This window comes from Oncorhynchus gorbuscha, linkage group LG19 (genome assembly GCF_021184085.1).
Source record: "Oncorhynchus gorbuscha isolate QuinsamMale2020 ecotype Even-year linkage group LG19, OgorEven_v1.0, whole genome shotgun sequence".
NCBI classification, from domain to species: domain Eukaryota; kingdom Metazoa; phylum Chordata; class Actinopteri; order Salmoniformes; family Salmonidae; genus Oncorhynchus; species Oncorhynchus gorbuscha.
This window is the reverse complement of record NC_060191.1, coordinates 41135165-41154107: the sequence shown is the minus strand read 5'-3', so window position 1 is coordinate 41154107 and position 18943 is coordinate 41135165. Positions and strand designations below refer to the sequence as shown.

Genomic DNA, 18943 nt, shown 5'->3' with positions numbered 1-18943 from the left:
GTGCTTTATGGGACCTTTAACATAATGTGACTGGCAGACTGGTAGTGGTGGTAAACAGAAAATAGCCCTATTTGGTAAAAGACCAAGTCCATATTATGGCAAGCACTTTAAGACATGAAGGTCATTCAATACGTAACATTTCAAGAACTTTGAACGTTTCTTAAAGTGCAGTCACACAAAAACATAAAGCGGATATGATGAAACTGGCTCTCATGACGACCACCACAGGAAAGGAAGACCCAGAGTTACCTCTGCTGCAGAGGATAAGTTCATTAGAGTTACCAGTACCTCAGATTGCAGCCCAAATAAATGCTTCACAGAGTTCAAGTAACAGACACATCTCAACATGAACTGTTTAGAGGAGACTGTGTGAATCAGGTCTTCATGGTTGAATTGCTGCAAAGAAACCACTACTAAAGGACACCAATAAGAAGAGACTTATTTGGGCCAAGAAGCATGAGCAATGGATATTAGATCTGTCCTTTGGTCTGATGAGTCCAAATATGAGATTTTTGGTTCCAACAGCCGTGTCTTTGTGAGATGCAGAGTTGGTGAACAGATGATCTCCGCATGTGTGGTTCCCACCGTGAAGCATGGAGGAGGAGGTGTGGTGGTGTTTTGCTGGTGCAATTGTCAATGATTTATTTAGAATTCAAGGCACACTTAAACAGCATGGCTACCACAGCATTCTGCAGCAATACGTTATCCCTTCTGGTTTGCGCTTAGTGGGACTGTCATTTGTTTTTCAACAGGGCAATGACCCAACACACCTCCAGGTTGTGTAAGGGCTGTTTGACCAAGAAGGAGAGTGATGGAGTGCTACTGTCATGCAGGTGAAAGAGGACCCAAAAGCGACTTAACAGAAACAGAGTTTATTCAAGTCCAAACAGAAAACGACAAATCCTGAATCCTTAACAGGAAATGTCCAAACAGGGAATAACAGAAATCCTCTAGTCTGTAGAGGGGAATAACAGGAGAAGCGGCCACAGACTGCAGGTCGCTTCGGGTAGGCGCAGGCCGTAGCTGACTGAGACACCTGCTCACACGCAGCATCTGATGAAGGCAAAAACACGACAGGACAGGGCGATACACAATCACAGCACGGTGAATTCTAAACAAGGAACCGACGGGACAGGAACGGAACACAAAGGAAGAAATAGGGACTCTAATCAGGGGAAAGGATCGGGAACAGGTGTGGGAAGACTAAATGATGATTAGGGGAATAGGAACAGCTGGGAGCAGGAACGGAACGATAGAGAGAAGAGAGAGCGAGAGAGTGAGAGAGGGAGGGGGAGAGAGAGGGATAGAAAGAGGGAAAGAACCTAATAAGACCAGCAGAGGGAAACGAATAGAATGGGGAGCACAGGGACAAGACATGATAATAAATGACAAACATGACAGCTACATCAGATGACCTGGCCTCCACAATCACCCGACCTCAACCTAATTGAAATGGTTTGAGATGAGTTGGACCGCAGAGCGAAGGAAAAGCAGCCAGCAAGTGCTCAGCATATGTGGGATCTCCAGGTGAAGCTTGTTGAGAGTATGCCAAGAGTGTGCAAAGCTGTCATCGAGGCAAAGGGTGGCTACTTTGAAGAATTGAAAATATATTTAGATTTGTTTAACACTGTTTTGGTTACTACATGATTCCGTATGTGTTATGTCTTCACTATGATTCTTCAATGTAGAAAATAGCAAAAAATTAAGAGAAGCCCTTGAATGAGTAGCTGTGTCCAAATTTTTGACTGGTACTGTATGTCTGACGGAAATGCAACATTTTACTGAGATACAAAAACATTACCGAGAGATCATGTATGGTGTTGTTTGTAACAGTAACTTCTGACTCCTGTATCTCCCTGACCATCTCAGTACTCACCCTCTTTGACAGAGACGAAGGAGAAGGCCGCACACAACAACAGAGCGACAGCATGCATGACAAGTATCTGTTTATTCCTGTCAGTCTCTGATGATGTCTGACTAAAAATATATGTCTACATGCTACTAAGTAGTTATTAACAAACCCCAGCGAGCACAAAAGCATGGATTGAGTAATGTTTTCTCAGAATTGGGTGAGTTCACTTTACATTTACATTTATTACACATTTATAACGTTATTATTCATGTGTTGGTATCTTTATTTTAACTGTAATATTTTACTTCGAGACTCAAATAGCCTCTGATATTTAGAAATCGTTGCATCGTCTACCGAGTCAGTAATGAAGGGGACGACTATGAATGGAAAGGAGAAATGTGGGTTGTAAAACAAAAACTTAAATCTGACTGCAAATCCTTTTAACGCAGTTCCACTACACGGTCCCAACTTCACCCCAAGTTAGGGCCATGCTGACAATACACTGTATGATTTGCAGATTACTCAGTTTGTGCTTGCCAATGTTTGTGTGTGTGTTAGTGTTTGAGAAACATTTTAGGAGATTAGATGGTCATTATGTGTATTATGGAGAATTTTCTCTGAGTGGCCCCTACACCTCACTCCACCCAACCCCCCTCCTGCCCCAGAGCTCAGTCCTCTCAGCTGACTCGGCTTTGTGGAACACTGTGAAGGGAGTTCTATGCGTCTTTTATAACAAATTACTCACCCTCAACAAAACAAGAACAGACTGCACATCTGCCTACCTCACACACACAGACACGCCATGACTTAATAAAGTGATGAAAGGAGAAGAGGCCTATAATCACTTGGGGCACTTTCACTGGATTTTAAACCTGAAATTGGTGAACTAAATATTTTGTTCTTGTGGGATTCTTTTACATTGTGGATGTATATAGACATACATTTTTGGTATTTGTAACAAAATGATGACTCAATCACTCTGGGGTGATATACAGGCTTTTTTTTATCTGTCACATTGAGCTTTCCTGCTGAAACGTTTCAAAGTGACCTTTTCTCCTTTCACATTCCAACAAGCATGTTGTTGATGTGCTCTTAACAACAACACTTGACTACACTGGAGTAGGTCTTAGGATGTGGGTGCTCAATGTTTCCCTGGAAGACTGAAACGGAACTTTAACCAAAGATGACAGACCTCACCGAAGTATCTGTTTACTCAGAATCCTCGGACATTTACAAGGTGAGGACAGCGATAGCTTGTGTGGGCCTGGAATTCTGGTTCCAATTTTTGATAGCAACTTTGTATTCATGGTGGAAAGTTACTTGGCGTTCCATGTTATACCAGATGTCTTTGCTTTTCACAGAATGTTTTCTGCAACCCCGCGTTTGAGCTTGATGGTGAGCGTGAGGAGAAAGTGGAAGGATTCAGTTCTGCCAGTACTGCCATAGCCCTAGAGCCAGTAAAGAGCCCAGCTGCAATCAGTGAGTCTGACAACCTAGTTTCCCTGTTCCATAACATCACACCGGAGTTGGATACGCAACAAGATTGGTTGATTCAGATGCCAAGACCTATTCAATTTGATCTAGCTGTTGTATTACACCATTGGAAAGTGGAAACAAAGATTCTAGGAGGGACAGGAAGGTTCTAACTAAAATTTTAAAAAATAAATAAAAAATTTAGGGGGTAGATCAACAATTTTGTAAATATATACAGTACCAGTCAAATGTTTAGACACACCTACTCATTCAAGGTTTTTTTTTATTTTATTTTTTAAAACTATTTTCTACATTGTAGAATAATAGTGAAAACATCAAAACTATGAAATAACACATGTAGTGACCAAAAAAGTGTTAAACAAATCAAAATATATTTATATTTGCTTTGATGACAGCTTTGCACACTCTTGGCATTCTCTCAACCAGCTTCACCTGGAATGGTTTTCCAAAAGTCTTTAAGGAGTTCCCACATATGCTGAGCACTTGTTGGCTGCTTTTCCTTCACTTTGCGGTCCAACTCATCCCAAAACATCTCAATAAGGTTGAGGTCGAGTGATGGTGGAGGCCAGGTCATCTGATGCAGCACTCCATCACTCTCGTTCTTGGTCAAATAGCAGTTACACAGGCTGGTGGTGTTTTGGGTCATTGTCCTGTTGAAAAACAAATGATAGTCCCATTAAGCACAAACCAGATGGGATGGTGTATCGCTGCAGAAATCTGTGGTAGCCATGCTGGTTATGTGTGCCTTGAATTCTAAATAAATCACTGACAGTGTAACCAGCAAAGCACCCCCACACTATAACACCTCCTCCTCCATGCTTCACGGTGGGAACCACACATGCGGAGATCATCCGTTCACCTACTCTATGGCTCACAAAGACACGGCGGTTGGTACCAAAAATCTCAAATTTGGGCTCATCAGACCAAAGGACAGATTTCCACCTGTCAAATGTCCATTGCTCATGTTCTTGGCCCAAGCAAGTCCCTTCTTCTTACTGGTGTCCTTTAGTAGTGGTTTCTTTGCAGAAATTTGACCATGAAGGTCTGATTCACACAGTCTCCTCTGAACTGTTGATGTTGAGATGTGTCTGTTACTTGAACTCTGTGAAGCATTTATTTGGGCTGCAATTTCTGAGGCTGGTAACTCTAATGAACTTATCCTCTGCAGCAGAAGTAACTCTGGGTCTTCCTTTCCTGTGGCGGTCCTCATGAGATCCAGTTTCATGATATTGCTTGATGGTTTTTGTGACTGCAATTAAAGAAACTTTCAAAGTTCTTGAAATGTCCTGTATTGACTGACCTTCATGTCTTAAATGAATGATGGACTGCTGTTCCTATTTGCTTATTTGAGCTGTTCTTGCCATAATATAGAATTGGTATTTTACCAAATAGGGCTATCTTCTGTATACCAACCCTACCTTGTCACAACACAACTGATTGGCTCAAACTAATTAAGAAAAAAAATAATTCCACAAAATAACTTTTAACAAGGCACACCTGTTAATTGAAATGCATTCCAGGTGACTACCTCATGAAGCTGGCTGAGAGAATGCCAATAGTGTGCAAAGCTGTCATCAAGGCAAAGGGTGGCTACTTTAAAGAATCTCAAATCTAAAATATGATTTGATTTGGTTAACACTTTTTACTATATGTGTTATTTCATATTTTTGATGTCTTCACCATTATTCTACAATGTAGAAAATAGTAAAAATAAACCCTGGAATGAGTAGGTGTGTCCACATTTTTGACTGGTACTGTATATACAGTGCCTTTGGAAAGTATTCAGACCCCTTGATTTTTTTCCACATTTCTTAGGTCACAGCCTTATTCTAAAATTAATTAAATCGTTTTTCCCCCTCATCAATGTATACACAATACCCTATAATGACAAAGCAAAAACAGGTTTTTGACATTTTTGCTAATATATTTAAAAAAATTAAAAATGAAATATCACACAGTATTCAGACCCTTTACCCAGTACTTTGCTGAAGCACCTTTGGCAGCGATTACAGCCTTGAGTCTTCTTGGGTATGATTCTACAAGCTTGGCATACCTGTATTTTGGGAGTTTCTCCCATTCTTCTTTGCAGATCCTCTCAAGCTCTGTCAGGTTGGACGGGGAGCATTGCTTCACAGCTATTTTCAGGTCTCTCCAGAGATGTTCGATCGTGTTCAAGTCCGAGCTCTGAATGGGCCACTCAAGTTCATTCAGAGACTTGTCCTGAAGCCACTCCTAAGTTGTCTTGGCTGTGTGCTTAGGGTCATCCCCACAGCATGATGCTGCCACCACCATGCTTCACCGTAGGGATGGTGCTAGGCTTCCTCCAGACATTCCGCTTGGCATTCAGGCCAAAGAGTTCAATCTTGGTTTCATCAGATCAGAGAATTGTGTTTCTCATGGTCTGAGAGTCTTTAGGTGCTTTTTGACAAACTCCAAGCGGGCTGCCATGTGTCTTTTACTCAGGAGTGGCTTCCATCTGGCCGCTCTACCATAAATGCCTGATTGGTGGAGTGCTGCAGAGATGGTTGTCCTTCTGGAATGTTCTCCCATCTCCACAGAGGACTCTAAAGCTCTGTCAGAGTGACCATCATGTTATTGGTCACCTGCCTGACCAAGGCCCTTCTCCCACCATTGCTCAGTTTGGCCATTTAAGAATGATGCAATATATATGTCACAGCTGTCAATTTTTTGGTCCTTAAATGAAACTGGTATCTTTTTTTATTTATCATAATTTTCTTTAACCAATTTAGGTCTTTAATGCAGGGCCGACAGACAAGTTCCTTACTTTTCCCCCTTCCACTTACCCCTTCCATTTTTGTGGTACAACTTAAAGTTTCCTCAACCACCCATGTCTTTCCTACCTGTGTGTGTGTGTGTGTGTGTTGGTTTGAGTGTGTGTGTGCATGTGTACGTGTGTATGTTTCCCAGTCCGTGGTGTGTTCAGTGTGTGTGTGATGCGTCTGCGGGGTCCGTGGTGTAGCTGGGGAGCCGTGGTGGTCTCTGTTGCAGCTGTGCTCCTGGTAGCAGCCCTGGGCCTGGCACTGGTGCTCATCTTCACACGTGAGTTGGGGGGGGCATTGGGAGGAGTGGGACCACACAGATACTATAAATTCATGTCACTCTATGGGTGGAACAGTGGGACCTCTGATCCTCAACAGGAAGTGTTCACTGAGCATGGTGTACATGCATTTCACTCATCTCTCAAAAAAGCTGAAAGGACCCTAATGAAAAAAATCTTAATCTCTTAGACACCTACATATTTATGGACACAATGTCCTTATTTAAACTAGCATTGCCAATTCATACACTATATGGTCCCTTGAGCATGGAATGGCAGTGCAGTACTTGTGCACATCACAAGCTTGTGTCATTCACTAATGTCCTCTTACGCTATCTCCCACTGGGTTCTTCACCCCACAGAGCTAAAGGGGCAGAGTCTGGATGGGGAAGTGGTGTCGACCAATCCCCTGGACTTGTTGACTGGAGATGGACTGCCTCGTGATCTACCCACAACCTCCACCAACCACAGTCAGAGGGACATTACAGTGGCCCCACAGCCAGCCAGATACCCAACCCCTGAAACTAGTGAGTAATTTTCTACTACAATTGTATCCATAAAAATAGAATAAGTAGAAATATATTCCAATGATTGGACCTTACAGATGTGTACTTACCTACAGATACATACAATACAATAATAATACAGTAATACACTACCCTGTACTTTTCTCACTGTTTGTCTGTCTCAGGATGTGGGGGTGTATTGACAGCCTCAGAGGGCAGCTTTAGCTCCCCCAACCACCCTGGATCGTATCCCCCGGACTCGCTGTGTGTCTGGGTGATACGGGTGCGCCCTCCATCCCTGGTCCAGATCCATGTGTCCTCTCTGACCATAGAAGGACCATCCCCCTGCCTCTTTGACTGGCTGGAGGTTCAGGAGGAGACGGAGCAGCCTTCTGTTGTCACCAGGTGGGTCAAACATACTGTATCTAAACTTGTTCAAGGTGGAAGATGCCTCTAATCACAGATCCAGGATCAGATTAACATAAGTGACTATGGGCATGTTTTACACACTTCTGAACCTAATGCATGACAGACAGCCTCTTGAAAAATCATACTCTTCATGACACACTGTGGCAACTAGGTGGCATACAAGTTCTGTATAGATGGCAACTCTGCCTACTTTCTGGCCCTGAATATTTTGCGGTTCTGCTGTTGAGGGATTTTAGGTGAAGAATAAAGATGAATTATGATTGCCTTTTGTGGCTGACATTTTAAAAGTGAACGTTATCTCCACTCTAGGTTCTGCGGCAACGTTGCACCCCCTACTGTGAACACCAACAGCAGCACTGTGTGGGTGACCTTCCGCTCTGACGGGAGCATCGGAGGCAGTGGCTTCATCGCCCAGTACCACGCCATCACACTTGAACAGAGTGAGTACTGGGTCAGAGGTAGAATCAACAGATCTTTGCTTCAGGAAACATGTATTTTCACAGTACATTAACATATTACCATCAACAATGTGTGTGTCTGTTCTCAGAGAGCTGCTCCAGGGAGGAGTTTATGTGTGACCACGGGCGCTGCATCCTGCCTGTGTCAGTGTGTGACGGTCAGCCCAACTGTCATGACCTCTCTGATGAGGCCAACTGCAGCCACAAGCATAAAGGTAAGAACAGGGTGTACAGCACAGTACACACTCAGCATCATAGTGAGTCATCTGCATACATACAGCGGCTCATAGCAAAATAATGCAAAATGGTAGTCTCCTAAGTCTCATTCATCACAAAGTCGTGAGGAAACCTGGTAATCAATTCTAGTAAAAGGGCAATCGTTTGCTTATCTATGCGAAACTAAACATCACAGTTTTTTGCTATGTTGTTGAACAGAGTGTGGGGGCCAAAAGACTGGACTCTACGGCTACCTGGCGAGTCCAAACCACCCAAAGCCTTACCCTCAACAACAGGTACCTACCTACACCTGATCTAGTAAACCATCACCAACATGCATCGTATCTAATTGACATACCCAGCCATATACCCAGAATAGACTTCATGAAATCCTACCATGGTAAAGTATGTTTAATCTACTCTTATTTCTCTGTCAGTTGTGCACATGGCAGATCTCTGTGGAGGAGGGTCATGTGATCAGGCTGAGTTTCCATAACTTCAGTCTGGAGACTCAGGACGTGTGTGAGTTTGACTATGTAGAGGTGCGTGACCGTGCTGATACCGGGGCCGGCAGAGTACTCGGACGGTAAGACCTATTATAATAACTTCCCAATGTTTTTATTTCATACACTACCAATGAATTAGTTCAGAAGGGTTGAAAAAAGGAATGCTCAAAGCAAGTACATCCAGGCAAATGAAATGTTCTAAAATCAAGTGTAGGTGTTGTATGACAGACAGTATGTGACATGAATACAGAACCAGTCAAAAGTCATTCAAGGGGTTTTCTTTATTTTTACTTTTTTTTTTTTTTACTGTTTTCTAAGTCATCAAAACTATGAAATAACATGCATAATCATGTATTAACCAAAAAAGTATTAAACCAATCAAAATATACTTTATATTTGAGATTCTTCAAAGTAGCCACTCTTTGCCTTGATGACAGCTTTGCACGCTCTTGGCATTCTCTCAACCAGCTTCATGAGGTAGTCACCTGGAATGGATTTCAACTAACATGTGTGCCTTGTTAATAACAGTTAATTTGTGGAATTTTGTTTGAGCCAATCAGTTGTGTTGTGACAAGGTAGAGGTGGTATACAGAAGATAGCCCTATTTGGTAAAAGACCAAGTCCATATTATGGCAAGAACAGCTCAAATAAGCAAAGAGAAATGACAGTCCATCATTACTTTAAGAGATGAAGGTCAGTCAATATGGAACATTTCCAGAACTTTGAAAGTGTCTACAAGTGAAGTCGCAAAAACCATCAAGCCTTATGATGAAACTTGCTCACATGAGTCCAAATTTGAGATTTATGGTTCTAACAACCGTGTATTTGTGAGATGCAGAGTAGATGAACGGATGATCTCTGCATGTGTGGTTCCCACCATGAAGCATGGAGGAGGAGGTGTGATGGAGTGGGGGGGGCTTTTCTGGTGACACTGTCAGTGATTTATTTAGAATTCAAGGCACGCTTAACCAGCATGGCTACCACAGCATTCTGCAGTGATACGCCATCCCATCTGGTTTGCGCTTATAAGGACTATCATTTGTTTTTCAACAGGACAATATATTTTGATTTGTTTAACACTTTGTTGGCTACTACATGACATATGTGTTATTTCATAGTTTTGATGTCTTTTTGATTATTATTCTATAATGCAGAAAATAGTCAAAATAAAGAAAACCCTTGAATGTGTAGGTGTGGCTATCTTTTGATTGGTACTGTATGTGTACCATAAAACATTCACAACAGTAACAGCACTCTACCTTGATAAGACAGTGTGGCCTGTAGTAGGCTAGCCTGTGGTGGGGACTCCTACGGTTGCGAAACAGAACATGGTCACAAACAGATCTGGGACCAGGCCAATTGTACCCTACTGTACAACAGCCTGTAACACAGTCCTACTGTTAATGTACCAATGCCAGCTGTAGTGTTCCTTCTCTATCCTGTCCCAGGTACTGTGGCACCAGCCTGCCTCCTGAGCTGACCTCCTCTGGGCCTCAGATAACTGTGGTATTTGTGGCTGACGAGGGTGTGGCAGACAGTGGCTTCAATGCGTCCTACCAGGCCATCTCCCTCTCTGAGAGTGAGCCCCCCTCACACACACACACATAGGTGGTGTTCAGTAGGACAGACGTAGCAAAAAGTTTAGCAACAGGACCATCCTTGTTTCACTCTGTTTCAAAACGTTTCCTCCTTACTGAACATGACCCAGATCGGTCTCCCTGTATCTAGTCTGTTATGCTCTTGTAAACGTAGAAAATAAGCCAATTTATTAAAACATCTAAAAGTGGTTTAGTTAAAGGAATTACACTGGAAATACGAGAAGTGTATCACCTGTTTACTTGTTTGGGACAGGAACATGCAGTCCTACTCAGTTTGCCTGCAGCAGTGGAGAGTGCCTGCACCAGGAGTGGCTGTGTGATGGCTGGACTGACTGTGCAGACGGGACAGATGAGCACAACTGTGACAACTCGACCTATCCCACTTTCAGTGAGCCAACAATACACAAGACACCCATCATATTGGTTTGATTCCTACAGCAATAACACAACTGCTACGCTTTCAAGTAGAATTACTCCATTATGACAGATTAGTAACGTTTTCTGTATTTGTATCATACCTCTCCCCCAGGCTTGTCCTGTGAGCCCATCGAGGTGGAGATGTGTCAGGGCCTGAGCTACAACCACACCTCCTTCCCCAACATTTGGCTGTCCATCGCTGACCAGAGAGAGGCAGCCACGCTGCTCCGTCAGTACATGGTGAGAACGCACACCTGGCCTGTCAACACACAACCACACAGAACAATATACATTTTTCTTTAATGTGTTTTTAGTTAACTTGAACATTGTTTGTAACATAATATAGGTGCATAGCAGTGGAGGCTGCTGAGGGGAGGATGACTCATAATAATGGCCAGAATGGAATCAAACACATGGTGTTCATGTGTTTGATACCATTCCATTCAAGCCATTCCAGACATTATTATGAGCCGCCCTCCCGTCAGCAGCCTCCACTGGTGCATAGCAATATGTTGTTTCATCCACGATAAACCAACTACACACTGAAAAAGACCATAAAAGGGATGTGCAGACCTCCTTTAAGTGTTTGATTCTGATGGAGGTAGATACTGTACAGCCGCTCTATAACTCTCTCCCCTGTGGTTTGTGGTTATTACCAGGTGCTGATGGAGCTGGCGTGTTTCCAGCCCCTGCGCAGGCTGGTGTGTGGGATGTTCATGCCCCACTGCAGCCCTCAGGGTGGGGTGCTGCAGCCCTGCCGGTCAGTGTGCTCCTGGGCAGCGCAGCAGTGTAGTCAGGCCCTGGATCTCTTCACCTTCAGCTGGCCCTTCAACTGCCACCTGCTACCTGACTCCCAAGACCCTATGGAGTGCTCCAGCCCTTGAAGTATAGCACCTGCCCCATTAATTTGCTACAGTACAACCATAGTTGAGGTGAATCCAAACACAGGACTATAAGAACTCTTAAGAATACCATCAAAGCTCCAATCTTTTCAAGGAGTCTTGCAGTCTCACTTGGACACTGAACATAATCATCATCAAAGGACCTTTACATGCAAAAGAATCACAATGTTGCACTTCTGCACTCTATATGGTTCTAGCCTTGTACAGCATAATACAGATGTATGGAACAGAACCGTTTGGAGTTAACATGGGAATAGAAAATAAATGTACATCTTAATAAAAACAATGCTGATTTTGACATACTGTAGCTTGATGTTTTGCAAATGTGCGTGATTGAACCATACATCTTTTGTGTAATGAATTTGACCGAGACAATACCTGTATGTTCTACATCAAATGCTATTTTTTTTTCTCACTATATTTATTTCTGTTTTCATGTCATTTAAAATAATGATTGATCCTGTCCAGAAACCTAAGGAAATAACATTTCAAAAAAGGATAAGAATTGTAAAACATTTTTATTGCATTTTCTGACACACCGAAACATGGTGCCTTACCTTCATACGGTTAGTGAATGAATGAACTGTAAAGATTTGACCTTTCCAGGGACATTACAATCCAAAGTGGTTTTGACATGGAAGTTGATTGTTCCTTACATGACCCTACCTGATATCTCATTTATTCAATATATCACTTCTGACATGTATGCTTACAGTATATGGGATACATTGATTATAAGAAGTCCTCAATTGATACAAAAGCCCCAATGATCAATTTCACATATGAAACAAATAATTAAATTATTCCGTAATCACACTTACACTATACTTTACAAAAAAACAGTAGTGATGGCTGCAATGATTGGTTGTTATGGCGGCGTGATGAGTTTGAGCGTGAGTTCGAGGGCCACGGCAGTGAGGCCCCACACGCGGTGCTTCCCGTTGCGGAACACGGGCAGGGTGTATCCGTAGCGCTCACCGGTACGGAAGTGGGTGTATCCCTGATTCTGGGGACTGCATACGTGGGAGAGCGACAGGGTGAAAATCTCTTCTACCTGAGAGAGAATGAGGAATGTCATTTTAAGTCCATGTTAGTTGGCATTCGTGTTAGTTCAGCCCAAAGGCAAACAGAGTTCTTGTAACTGTACCTCGGCAGGATTTGGCTTGAACGACAGCGCCTCCAGGGGGCCGAGGTTGGCCAGTACAGGGGCTATCATCATTCCAGACTGAGAGAAAATGTGCAATGATTAGGAAAAGTGGCAGATCAACAATTTACATAATGAAGACATACTCATATTAAGAAATGTTTCACTGAAAGAATACTACAGCATCTCAACTGTTCTAGCGCAGAAGGGAGCTACTAGCTGTGTGTCAGTGCGTCACATAGAGATGAATGGGGATCATGAAGGATTATGGGTAGGGTTAAGGTCCTCACCATATCCCGGATTGGTTTCAGCACGCCCCACACTTGGTTTGTTGCCACAGTGATGCCCAGTTCCTCACAAGCTTCTCTCAGGGCGGTGTCCACAACGTCCTTGTCCGAGGGGTCACGCTTGCCTCCTGCAAAACTGGAAATTTACACAGCACTTTGTCAATTTCCAGACTTCTATACAACTTCATACATTCATTTATAAGACAATGTTTTTCTCAAAACACACTAACAAAGTTGTCATTTTCAGATTTGTTAAGTTATGTCATGACATCATATGTCAAACATTAAATAGCCCAAAAGCAGTGGGAATGGTGCAGGAGTCTGTGGTTACCTGACGTCGCCCTTGTGTCTGCCCTTCAGTGCTGTGGATCTGAGGGTGAACAGGAAGGCGGGCTCTCCCTCCACAGAGCAAAGAGAGACCAGCACAGATGCCCACTTCCACTGGGCCTCACTGGGCCCCCTTTCCCCCCGGACGTCTTTCTCATACAGAGCCACATTAGGCTCCAGGCTCTGCCGGCAGCGCGCCTCGTTCACCAGCGAAAGGCACTCCCTCAGGACACCCTCAGGGCTGGAGGCAGCAGACTGGTGCAGGCCTTGGCTCTGGAGTGAAAGCAGTCGCTGGGGATCCACAGTCCACTGTTTGGGTGTGGACACAAGCAGTCTGTGAAAAATGTCCTTGTGAATCTTTCCACCTTGAACAGGACTGTAACTATTACTTTTAACACTGAATGTGATGTTGACCTTCACCTCAGCAGACAAACATTGGCTACCTTTGTCAGTTTGCCTCCTTTGTAGAAGGCACTTACGGTCGCTAGAACATTCGGTGGCTTTGGAATTGTCCAAATGTTCCAATGAAGTGGTTTTCCAAGGGTCACATGCTACTATCACCGGCAGTCGTGGTGTATGTTTCAAAGAGACAAAGCTAGAGTCCTGAGACAATTGAGGTCGGTTGGGAGGGGTGGCTTTTTGTAAGGGGTGTTGAGGTGCGGTGTTAAGGAGACAGCTTTCACAACCAGAGTTGCTTCTGCTAACAAGGTGTGAGGAGATGGCTGATGAGAGGGGCACTGCCTCCTCCCCTCCACCATTCCCCTGACAGAGACTTCTCCCTGCTTTGGGTCCATTCCCCCTCTGACAGGCGTGTTCAGGTAGGGCAGGCACGCGGGGGTCTCTGACAGACAGCAGCAGCAGGGTTCTGACAGGGCATGTCAAGGCCAGAATTTGTGGACTCCTGAACATTCTTGAAAATAGAGATGAGACAAAATAATAATTTCCTTTGCTCCACTATACAAGGCTCAATGGTTAACTTATGTCAATTTTAAAAAGTAAGCCTATTTTGACATGAGTGCAGTACAAATAAATAGGTTGTCCTCACTCTTCCCTGCAACAGTGATTCTCAAACCGCTCCTCTGGGACCTCCCGCAGTTCCATGCATTTCCAAAGCAAGTACACCTGATTAAACTTGCCAATTAATCAAGCCCTTAATTAATTTAAGTGAATCAGGTGTGCTAACGTTAATTCTGAACAACACAATTTTGACACGTCCCTGAAGTGAGGTTTGAGAATAACTATTTCAAAGTACTGCATTTGTGTGTGTGTATATATATATAGTAAGTAAGTGTGACATGGGTCATTTTCCTGATTACACATTCTGTAATCTGTAGCTAACATTGTGCAACAACGCTGCAAATTCCAGTTGCTGTCAGCAAGCAAGCTAACGTTAGCTGCTAGCCCAATGCATAATCTGGCAAATGGCTAGCTAGTTTTACAACCAACACTTCAACGTTACCTTTCTTAGAATTCAGCTACATAAAAAATGGTTTGAAGTTAACATTACCTATTACCGAAGTTGTCAAACAAATCCCGATTCTCGTCATTGGTGGCTAGCTAGATATAGCTAACGTTGTAGCTAGCTGGTTAGGCAATGTTCCCTAACTGTCAAACACATTTTGCTAGCCGGTTAGCAAAGGCTATCAAGTTTTTTTAATCATGCAACTAGTACGAAAAAAATATAAAGTTAGTCACATCTCAAAAGGATCCCAATCTTATTCCAGGTCCAGTAAGAAACGGAGGTTAATGAATCCCCCGGTTCTTGTCCCAACAACCTCTCTAAACAACAATAGAAATATTGCATAGCGGTAGACGCCTCCCCTTGGACATCTATAGTAGCTAGCTTCTGCGCCAGTACCAAATATGTCCCTGAAAAAGCTTAATGTCATCACTTGCCCTCACGAGGTGAAACGATATCAACAATTTAGAGATGCCATACCACAAATAATATAAGGCCTGTCAAACCATGAAGTATTATACATTTATGTGAAGTTATTATTTACAAAAGAAAATATCTAGGAGTTTACTAATTTCTTATTTGAAGCAGGGCAATTCCACGGTGACAGAATTTCTGAGACTTTTTTTTTCACAAAAAATGTATACCAAACAAAACCATAGATTGTTATATGTTTAACAAATCACACAGCTCTAATCACAATGACAATTTTGAACAATTTAACACTGAATACTTTACAAAAAGAAGAACTGGAAGAACTGGAAGAACTGGGCAGATGCAGTTTGGTAATAGAATTTCTGTAAACTCTCCCTCAGTTTTTTACATTTGTGACCACGTTTTACAAAAACTTAACTCATTTGTTCCCAACTTTTCCCAGACTTTCCACTATGCAAATCCAATCACGTAATTCATATTATTTTTTATGTGTGTGTGTAAACCCAAAAGTTAGTGGATTCGGCTATTTCAGTCACACCCTTTGCTGACAGGTGTATACAATTGAGCATACAGCTACGCAATCTCCATAGACAAACATTGGCAGTAGAATGGCCTTACTGAAGAGCTCAGTGACTTTCAAAGTCATAGGATAACACTTTTCCTAAGTCAGTTTGTCAGATTTTGCCCTGCTAGAGCTGCCCTGGTCAACTGTAAGTGCTGTTATTGTGAAGTGGAAACGTCTAGGAGCATTAATAGCTCAGCAGCGAAGTGGTAGGCCACACAAGCTCACAGAACGGGACTGCCTGTCCTCTGTTTAAACACTCACTACAGAGTTAAACTGCCTCTACAAGCAACATAAGCACAATAACTATAATTATAACATAGCCCACTTATAATTTAGCCCAAACAACTACATCTTTCCCTACTGTATTTATTTATTTATTTTGCTCCTTTGCACCCCATTATTTTTATTTCTACTTTGCACATTCTTCCACTGCAAATCTACCATTCCAGTGTTTTACTTGCTATATTGTATTTAATTTGCCACCATGGCCTTTTTTTGCCTTTACCTCCCTTATCTCACCTCATTTGCTCACATCGTATATAGACTTGTTTCTAATGTATTATTGACTGTATGATTGTTTTACAACGACAGTGTTACACATGGAGTATGTGTCGAACTGCTTTGTTTATCTTGGCCAGGTCACAATTGTAAATGAGATCTTGTTCTCAACTTGCCTACCTGGTTAAATAAAGGTGAAATAAAAATAAATAACTGTATTCGACAGGAGAACCCTACCTGCCCAGAAGCATAGTGCCAACTGTAAAGTTTGGTGGAGGAGGAATAAATGGCCCGGGGCTGTTTTTCATGGTTCAGTCTAGGCCCCATAGTTCCTGTGAAGGGAAATCTTAACACTACAGCATACAATGACATTCATAATTTATTTGATCATTCAGCAAGTTTCCCTATCAGCATCCAGAACAAAATCATTGTGAATAGGCTTGGAAGTTCTTTCAAAGAGATGACCCGCTGAAATAAAATGTGATTCAATCAAATGTATTTACAAAGCCATTTTTTTACATCAGATGTCAAAGTGCTTATACAGTAACTTATCCTAAAACCCCAAAGGGCAAGCAATGCAGATGTAGAAATACAGTGGCTAGGGGGGAAAAAACCTAGGAAGAAACCTAGAGGAACCAGGCTCTGAGGGGTGGCCAGTGCTCTTCTGGCTGTGCTGGGTGGAGATTATAGGAGCACGTGGCCATTAAGGCATCTTTAAGATGTTCAAAAGTTAATAGATGACCAGCACGGTCAAATAATAATCACAGTGGTTGTAAAGGGTGCAACAGGTCAGCACCTCAGGAGTAAATGTCAACTGGCTTTTCAAAGCCGAGCATTCCGAGGTCAGGACGGCAGGTGCGAGAGAGATGGAGAGGGAGCAAGAGAGCGGGTTGAAAACAGCAGGTCCAGGACAGGATGGCACGTCTGGTGAACAGGTCAGGGTTCCATAGCCGCAGGGAGAACAGTTGAAACTGGAGTAGCAGCATGAACAGGTGGACTGGGGACGAGGACAGCCAGGAGTCGTCAGGCCAGGTGGTCCGAGGCATGATGGGTACGCACAAGTCCATGTAATGCTTTGTAGGTTAGCAGAAAAACCTTGAAATCAGACATAGCCTTAACAGGAAGCCAATGTAAAGATTAGCACTGGAGTAATATTATCCATTTTGGGGTGACATTTTTCAAGATTCCTGCAGCCGTATTTAGCGTAAACTGAAGTTTTATTAAGTGTTTATCTGGGAAGCTGGGGAGTAGAACATTGTAGTAGTCTAATCTAGAAGTAACAAAAGCATGGATGAGCTTTTCTGCATAATTTCTGGACAAAAAGTTAGATTTTTGCAATGTTACGAAGATGGAAAAAAGCTGCCCTTTCTTGATATGTTTGTCAAAAGAGAGATCAGGGTCCAGAGTGATGCAGAGATCCTTCAGTTTTATTTGAGACAGCTGTACAACCATAAAATTAATTGTCAGATCAAACAGCAGATGTCTTTGTTCCTTGGGACCTAGAACTAGTATCTTTGTGTGATGGTTCAGAATAGGAGAGGGCAGTACACCAGTGGTGAGAGCGGACAGATTCTCGCCACGCCGATGTCAGGTAGGACGCAATCAGAAGGATGAGAGCTGATGGTTCAGGAGAGGCAGAGGTCTAGAAGGATGAGAGCAGAGGAGAGAGAGTTAGCTTTAGCGGTGCGGAGCGCCTCCGTGATACTGAGTTTAAAAGTAAAACATTTGCCACTATCCACTTCCTTGTGTCTGAAACACACAGGCTTCCGGGTTAGTCAATTTTGGGGCTTCACCATTGGAATGTACAGCTGTGTGTCGTCCGCATAGCAGTGAAAGTTGGCAATGTTTTTCCCAATGACATCACCAAGATGAAGAATATATAGGGAAACAATACTGGTCCTAAAACGGAACCATGAGGAACACAAACATCATTGCTTTGTCAGAGGACAAACCATCCACCGAGACAAACTATCTTTCCGACAGATGAGATCTAAACCAGGCAAGAACTTGTCCTTGTAGACCTGTTAGGGTTTCCAATCTCCACAAAAGGATGTGGTGACCGATTTAAGCAATTTACTACCTTCACGAATGCGGTCTCAGTACTATGATGTGGTCTAAAACGAGACTAGCGTGTTTCGCATACATTATTTGTCTTCAGGAAGACAGTGAGTTGCTGCTTTAAAAAAAATGAATGGGAGGAAATTTGAAATAGGCTGATTAGTTAAAAAATAAAAAAATCTGTGTCAAGGTTTGGCTTTTTCAGGAGAGGCTTTATTACTGCCAGTTTGTGAGCTTGGGACACATTCAGAGGATAGGGAGCCGTTTATTACGTTCAGTATAGGAGGGCCAAGCACAAGAAGTAGCTCTTTCAGTAGTTTAGTTGGAATAGGATCCAGTAGGCAGCTGGAAGGTTTGAAGGCCATGACTATTTTCGTGAATGTGTCGAAATACAGGATTTAAAAAACTTGAGTGTCTCCAATGATCCTGGCAGTTCTGTGCAGTTTTGGAGAAATAAGCATATTCAAAAAGAAGTCACTTCTGAAGTGAAGGCGATCCTCACTTGGGGAATGCTGCATTTTAGTTAGCTGTGTAACCATATTAAAAATAAATTGGATTGTTTTTATTCTCCTCAACAAGCTTGGAAAAGTAGGCTAATCGAGCACCAGTAAGGGCGCTTCGATATTTCACGGTACTGTCAAATATTTTTATAACTAAACCAAGAGACCACAGCCTGTTGTTTCAAATGAGAACAAATTAGTCATAATGGGCAAAACAAGCATGGAGGTGGGCAGAGC

General features: G+C 42.8%; 2 protein-coding genes across 4 annotated transcripts; one reads left to right on the top strand and one right to left on the bottom strand.

Moving 5' to 3' along the window:
- The first annotated feature begins 2603 nt into the window (after positions 1 to 2603).
- LOC124006376 (membrane frizzled-related protein-like) lies at positions 2604 to 12172 on the top strand. Its single transcript, XM_046316359.1, has 13 exons — positions 2604 to 3089; positions 3214 to 3331; positions 6275 to 6406; positions 6767 to 6931; positions 7096 to 7315; positions 7649 to 7779; positions 7887 to 8012; positions 8233 to 8309; positions 8451 to 8599; positions 9968 to 10098; positions 10371 to 10505; positions 10647 to 10774; positions 11194 to 12172. Exons 1-13 carry the CDS (start codon positions 3036 to 3038, stop codon positions 11416 to 11418), a joined length of 1791 nt encoding a protein of 596 aa, XP_046172315.1. The 5' UTR covers positions 2604 to 3035; the 3' UTR covers positions 11419 to 12172.
- LOC124006377 lies at positions 11936 to 15063 on the bottom strand. Of its 3 annotated transcripts, none has more exons than XM_046316361.1 (5): positions 14702 to 15063; positions 13199 to 14104; positions 12871 to 13003; positions 12584 to 12661; positions 11936 to 12490 (listed from the first exon to the last, which is right to left on the bottom strand). In XM_046316361.1, the coding sequence occupies exons 2-5, from the start codon at positions 14101 to 14103 to the stop codon at positions 12305 to 12307; spliced, it is 1302 nt and encodes a 433-aa protein (XP_046172317.1). In that variant the 5' UTR covers position 14104; positions 14702 to 15063; the 3' UTR covers positions 11936 to 12304. The 3 variants fall into 3 exon arrangements, with proteins under 3 accessions (XP_046172317.1, XP_046172318.1, XP_046172316.1); XM_046316362.1 differs by having other exon boundaries at positions 14890 to 15063; XM_046316360.1 differs by lacking the exon at positions 14702 to 15063 and adding an exon at positions 14240 to 14692.
- Positions 15064 to 18943: the final 3880 nt, after the last annotated feature.

Excerpts from the sequence above, each read along its gene's own strand:
- LOC124006377 (XM_046316360.1), bottom strand. The coding sequence starts at position 14,295 with ATGGAACTGCGGGAGGTCCCAGAGGAGCGGTTTGAGAATCACTGTTGC. Across the intron at positions 13,004-13,198 it reads AGACACAAGGGCGACGTCAG|TTTTGCAGGAGGCAAGCGTG; the intron begins GTAACCACAGAC and ends GTAAATTTCCAG. Across the intron at positions 12,491-12,583 it reads TCAAGCCAAATCCTGCCGAG|GTAGAAGAGATTTTCACCCT; the intron begins GTACAGTTACAA and ends ATTCTCTCTCAG.
- LOC124006376 (XM_046316359.1), top strand. The coding sequence starts at position 3,036 with ATGACAGACCTCACCGAAGTATCTGTTTACTCAGAATCCTCGGACATT. Across the intron at positions 7,780-7,886 it reads CGCCATCACACTTGAACAGA|AGAGCTGCTCCAGGGAGGAG; the intron begins GTGAGTACTGGG and ends GTCTGTTCTCAG. Across the intron at positions 8,310-8,450 it reads AGCCTTACCCTCAACAACAG|TTGTGCACATGGCAGATCTC; the intron begins GTACCTACCTAC and ends TTTCTCTGTCAG.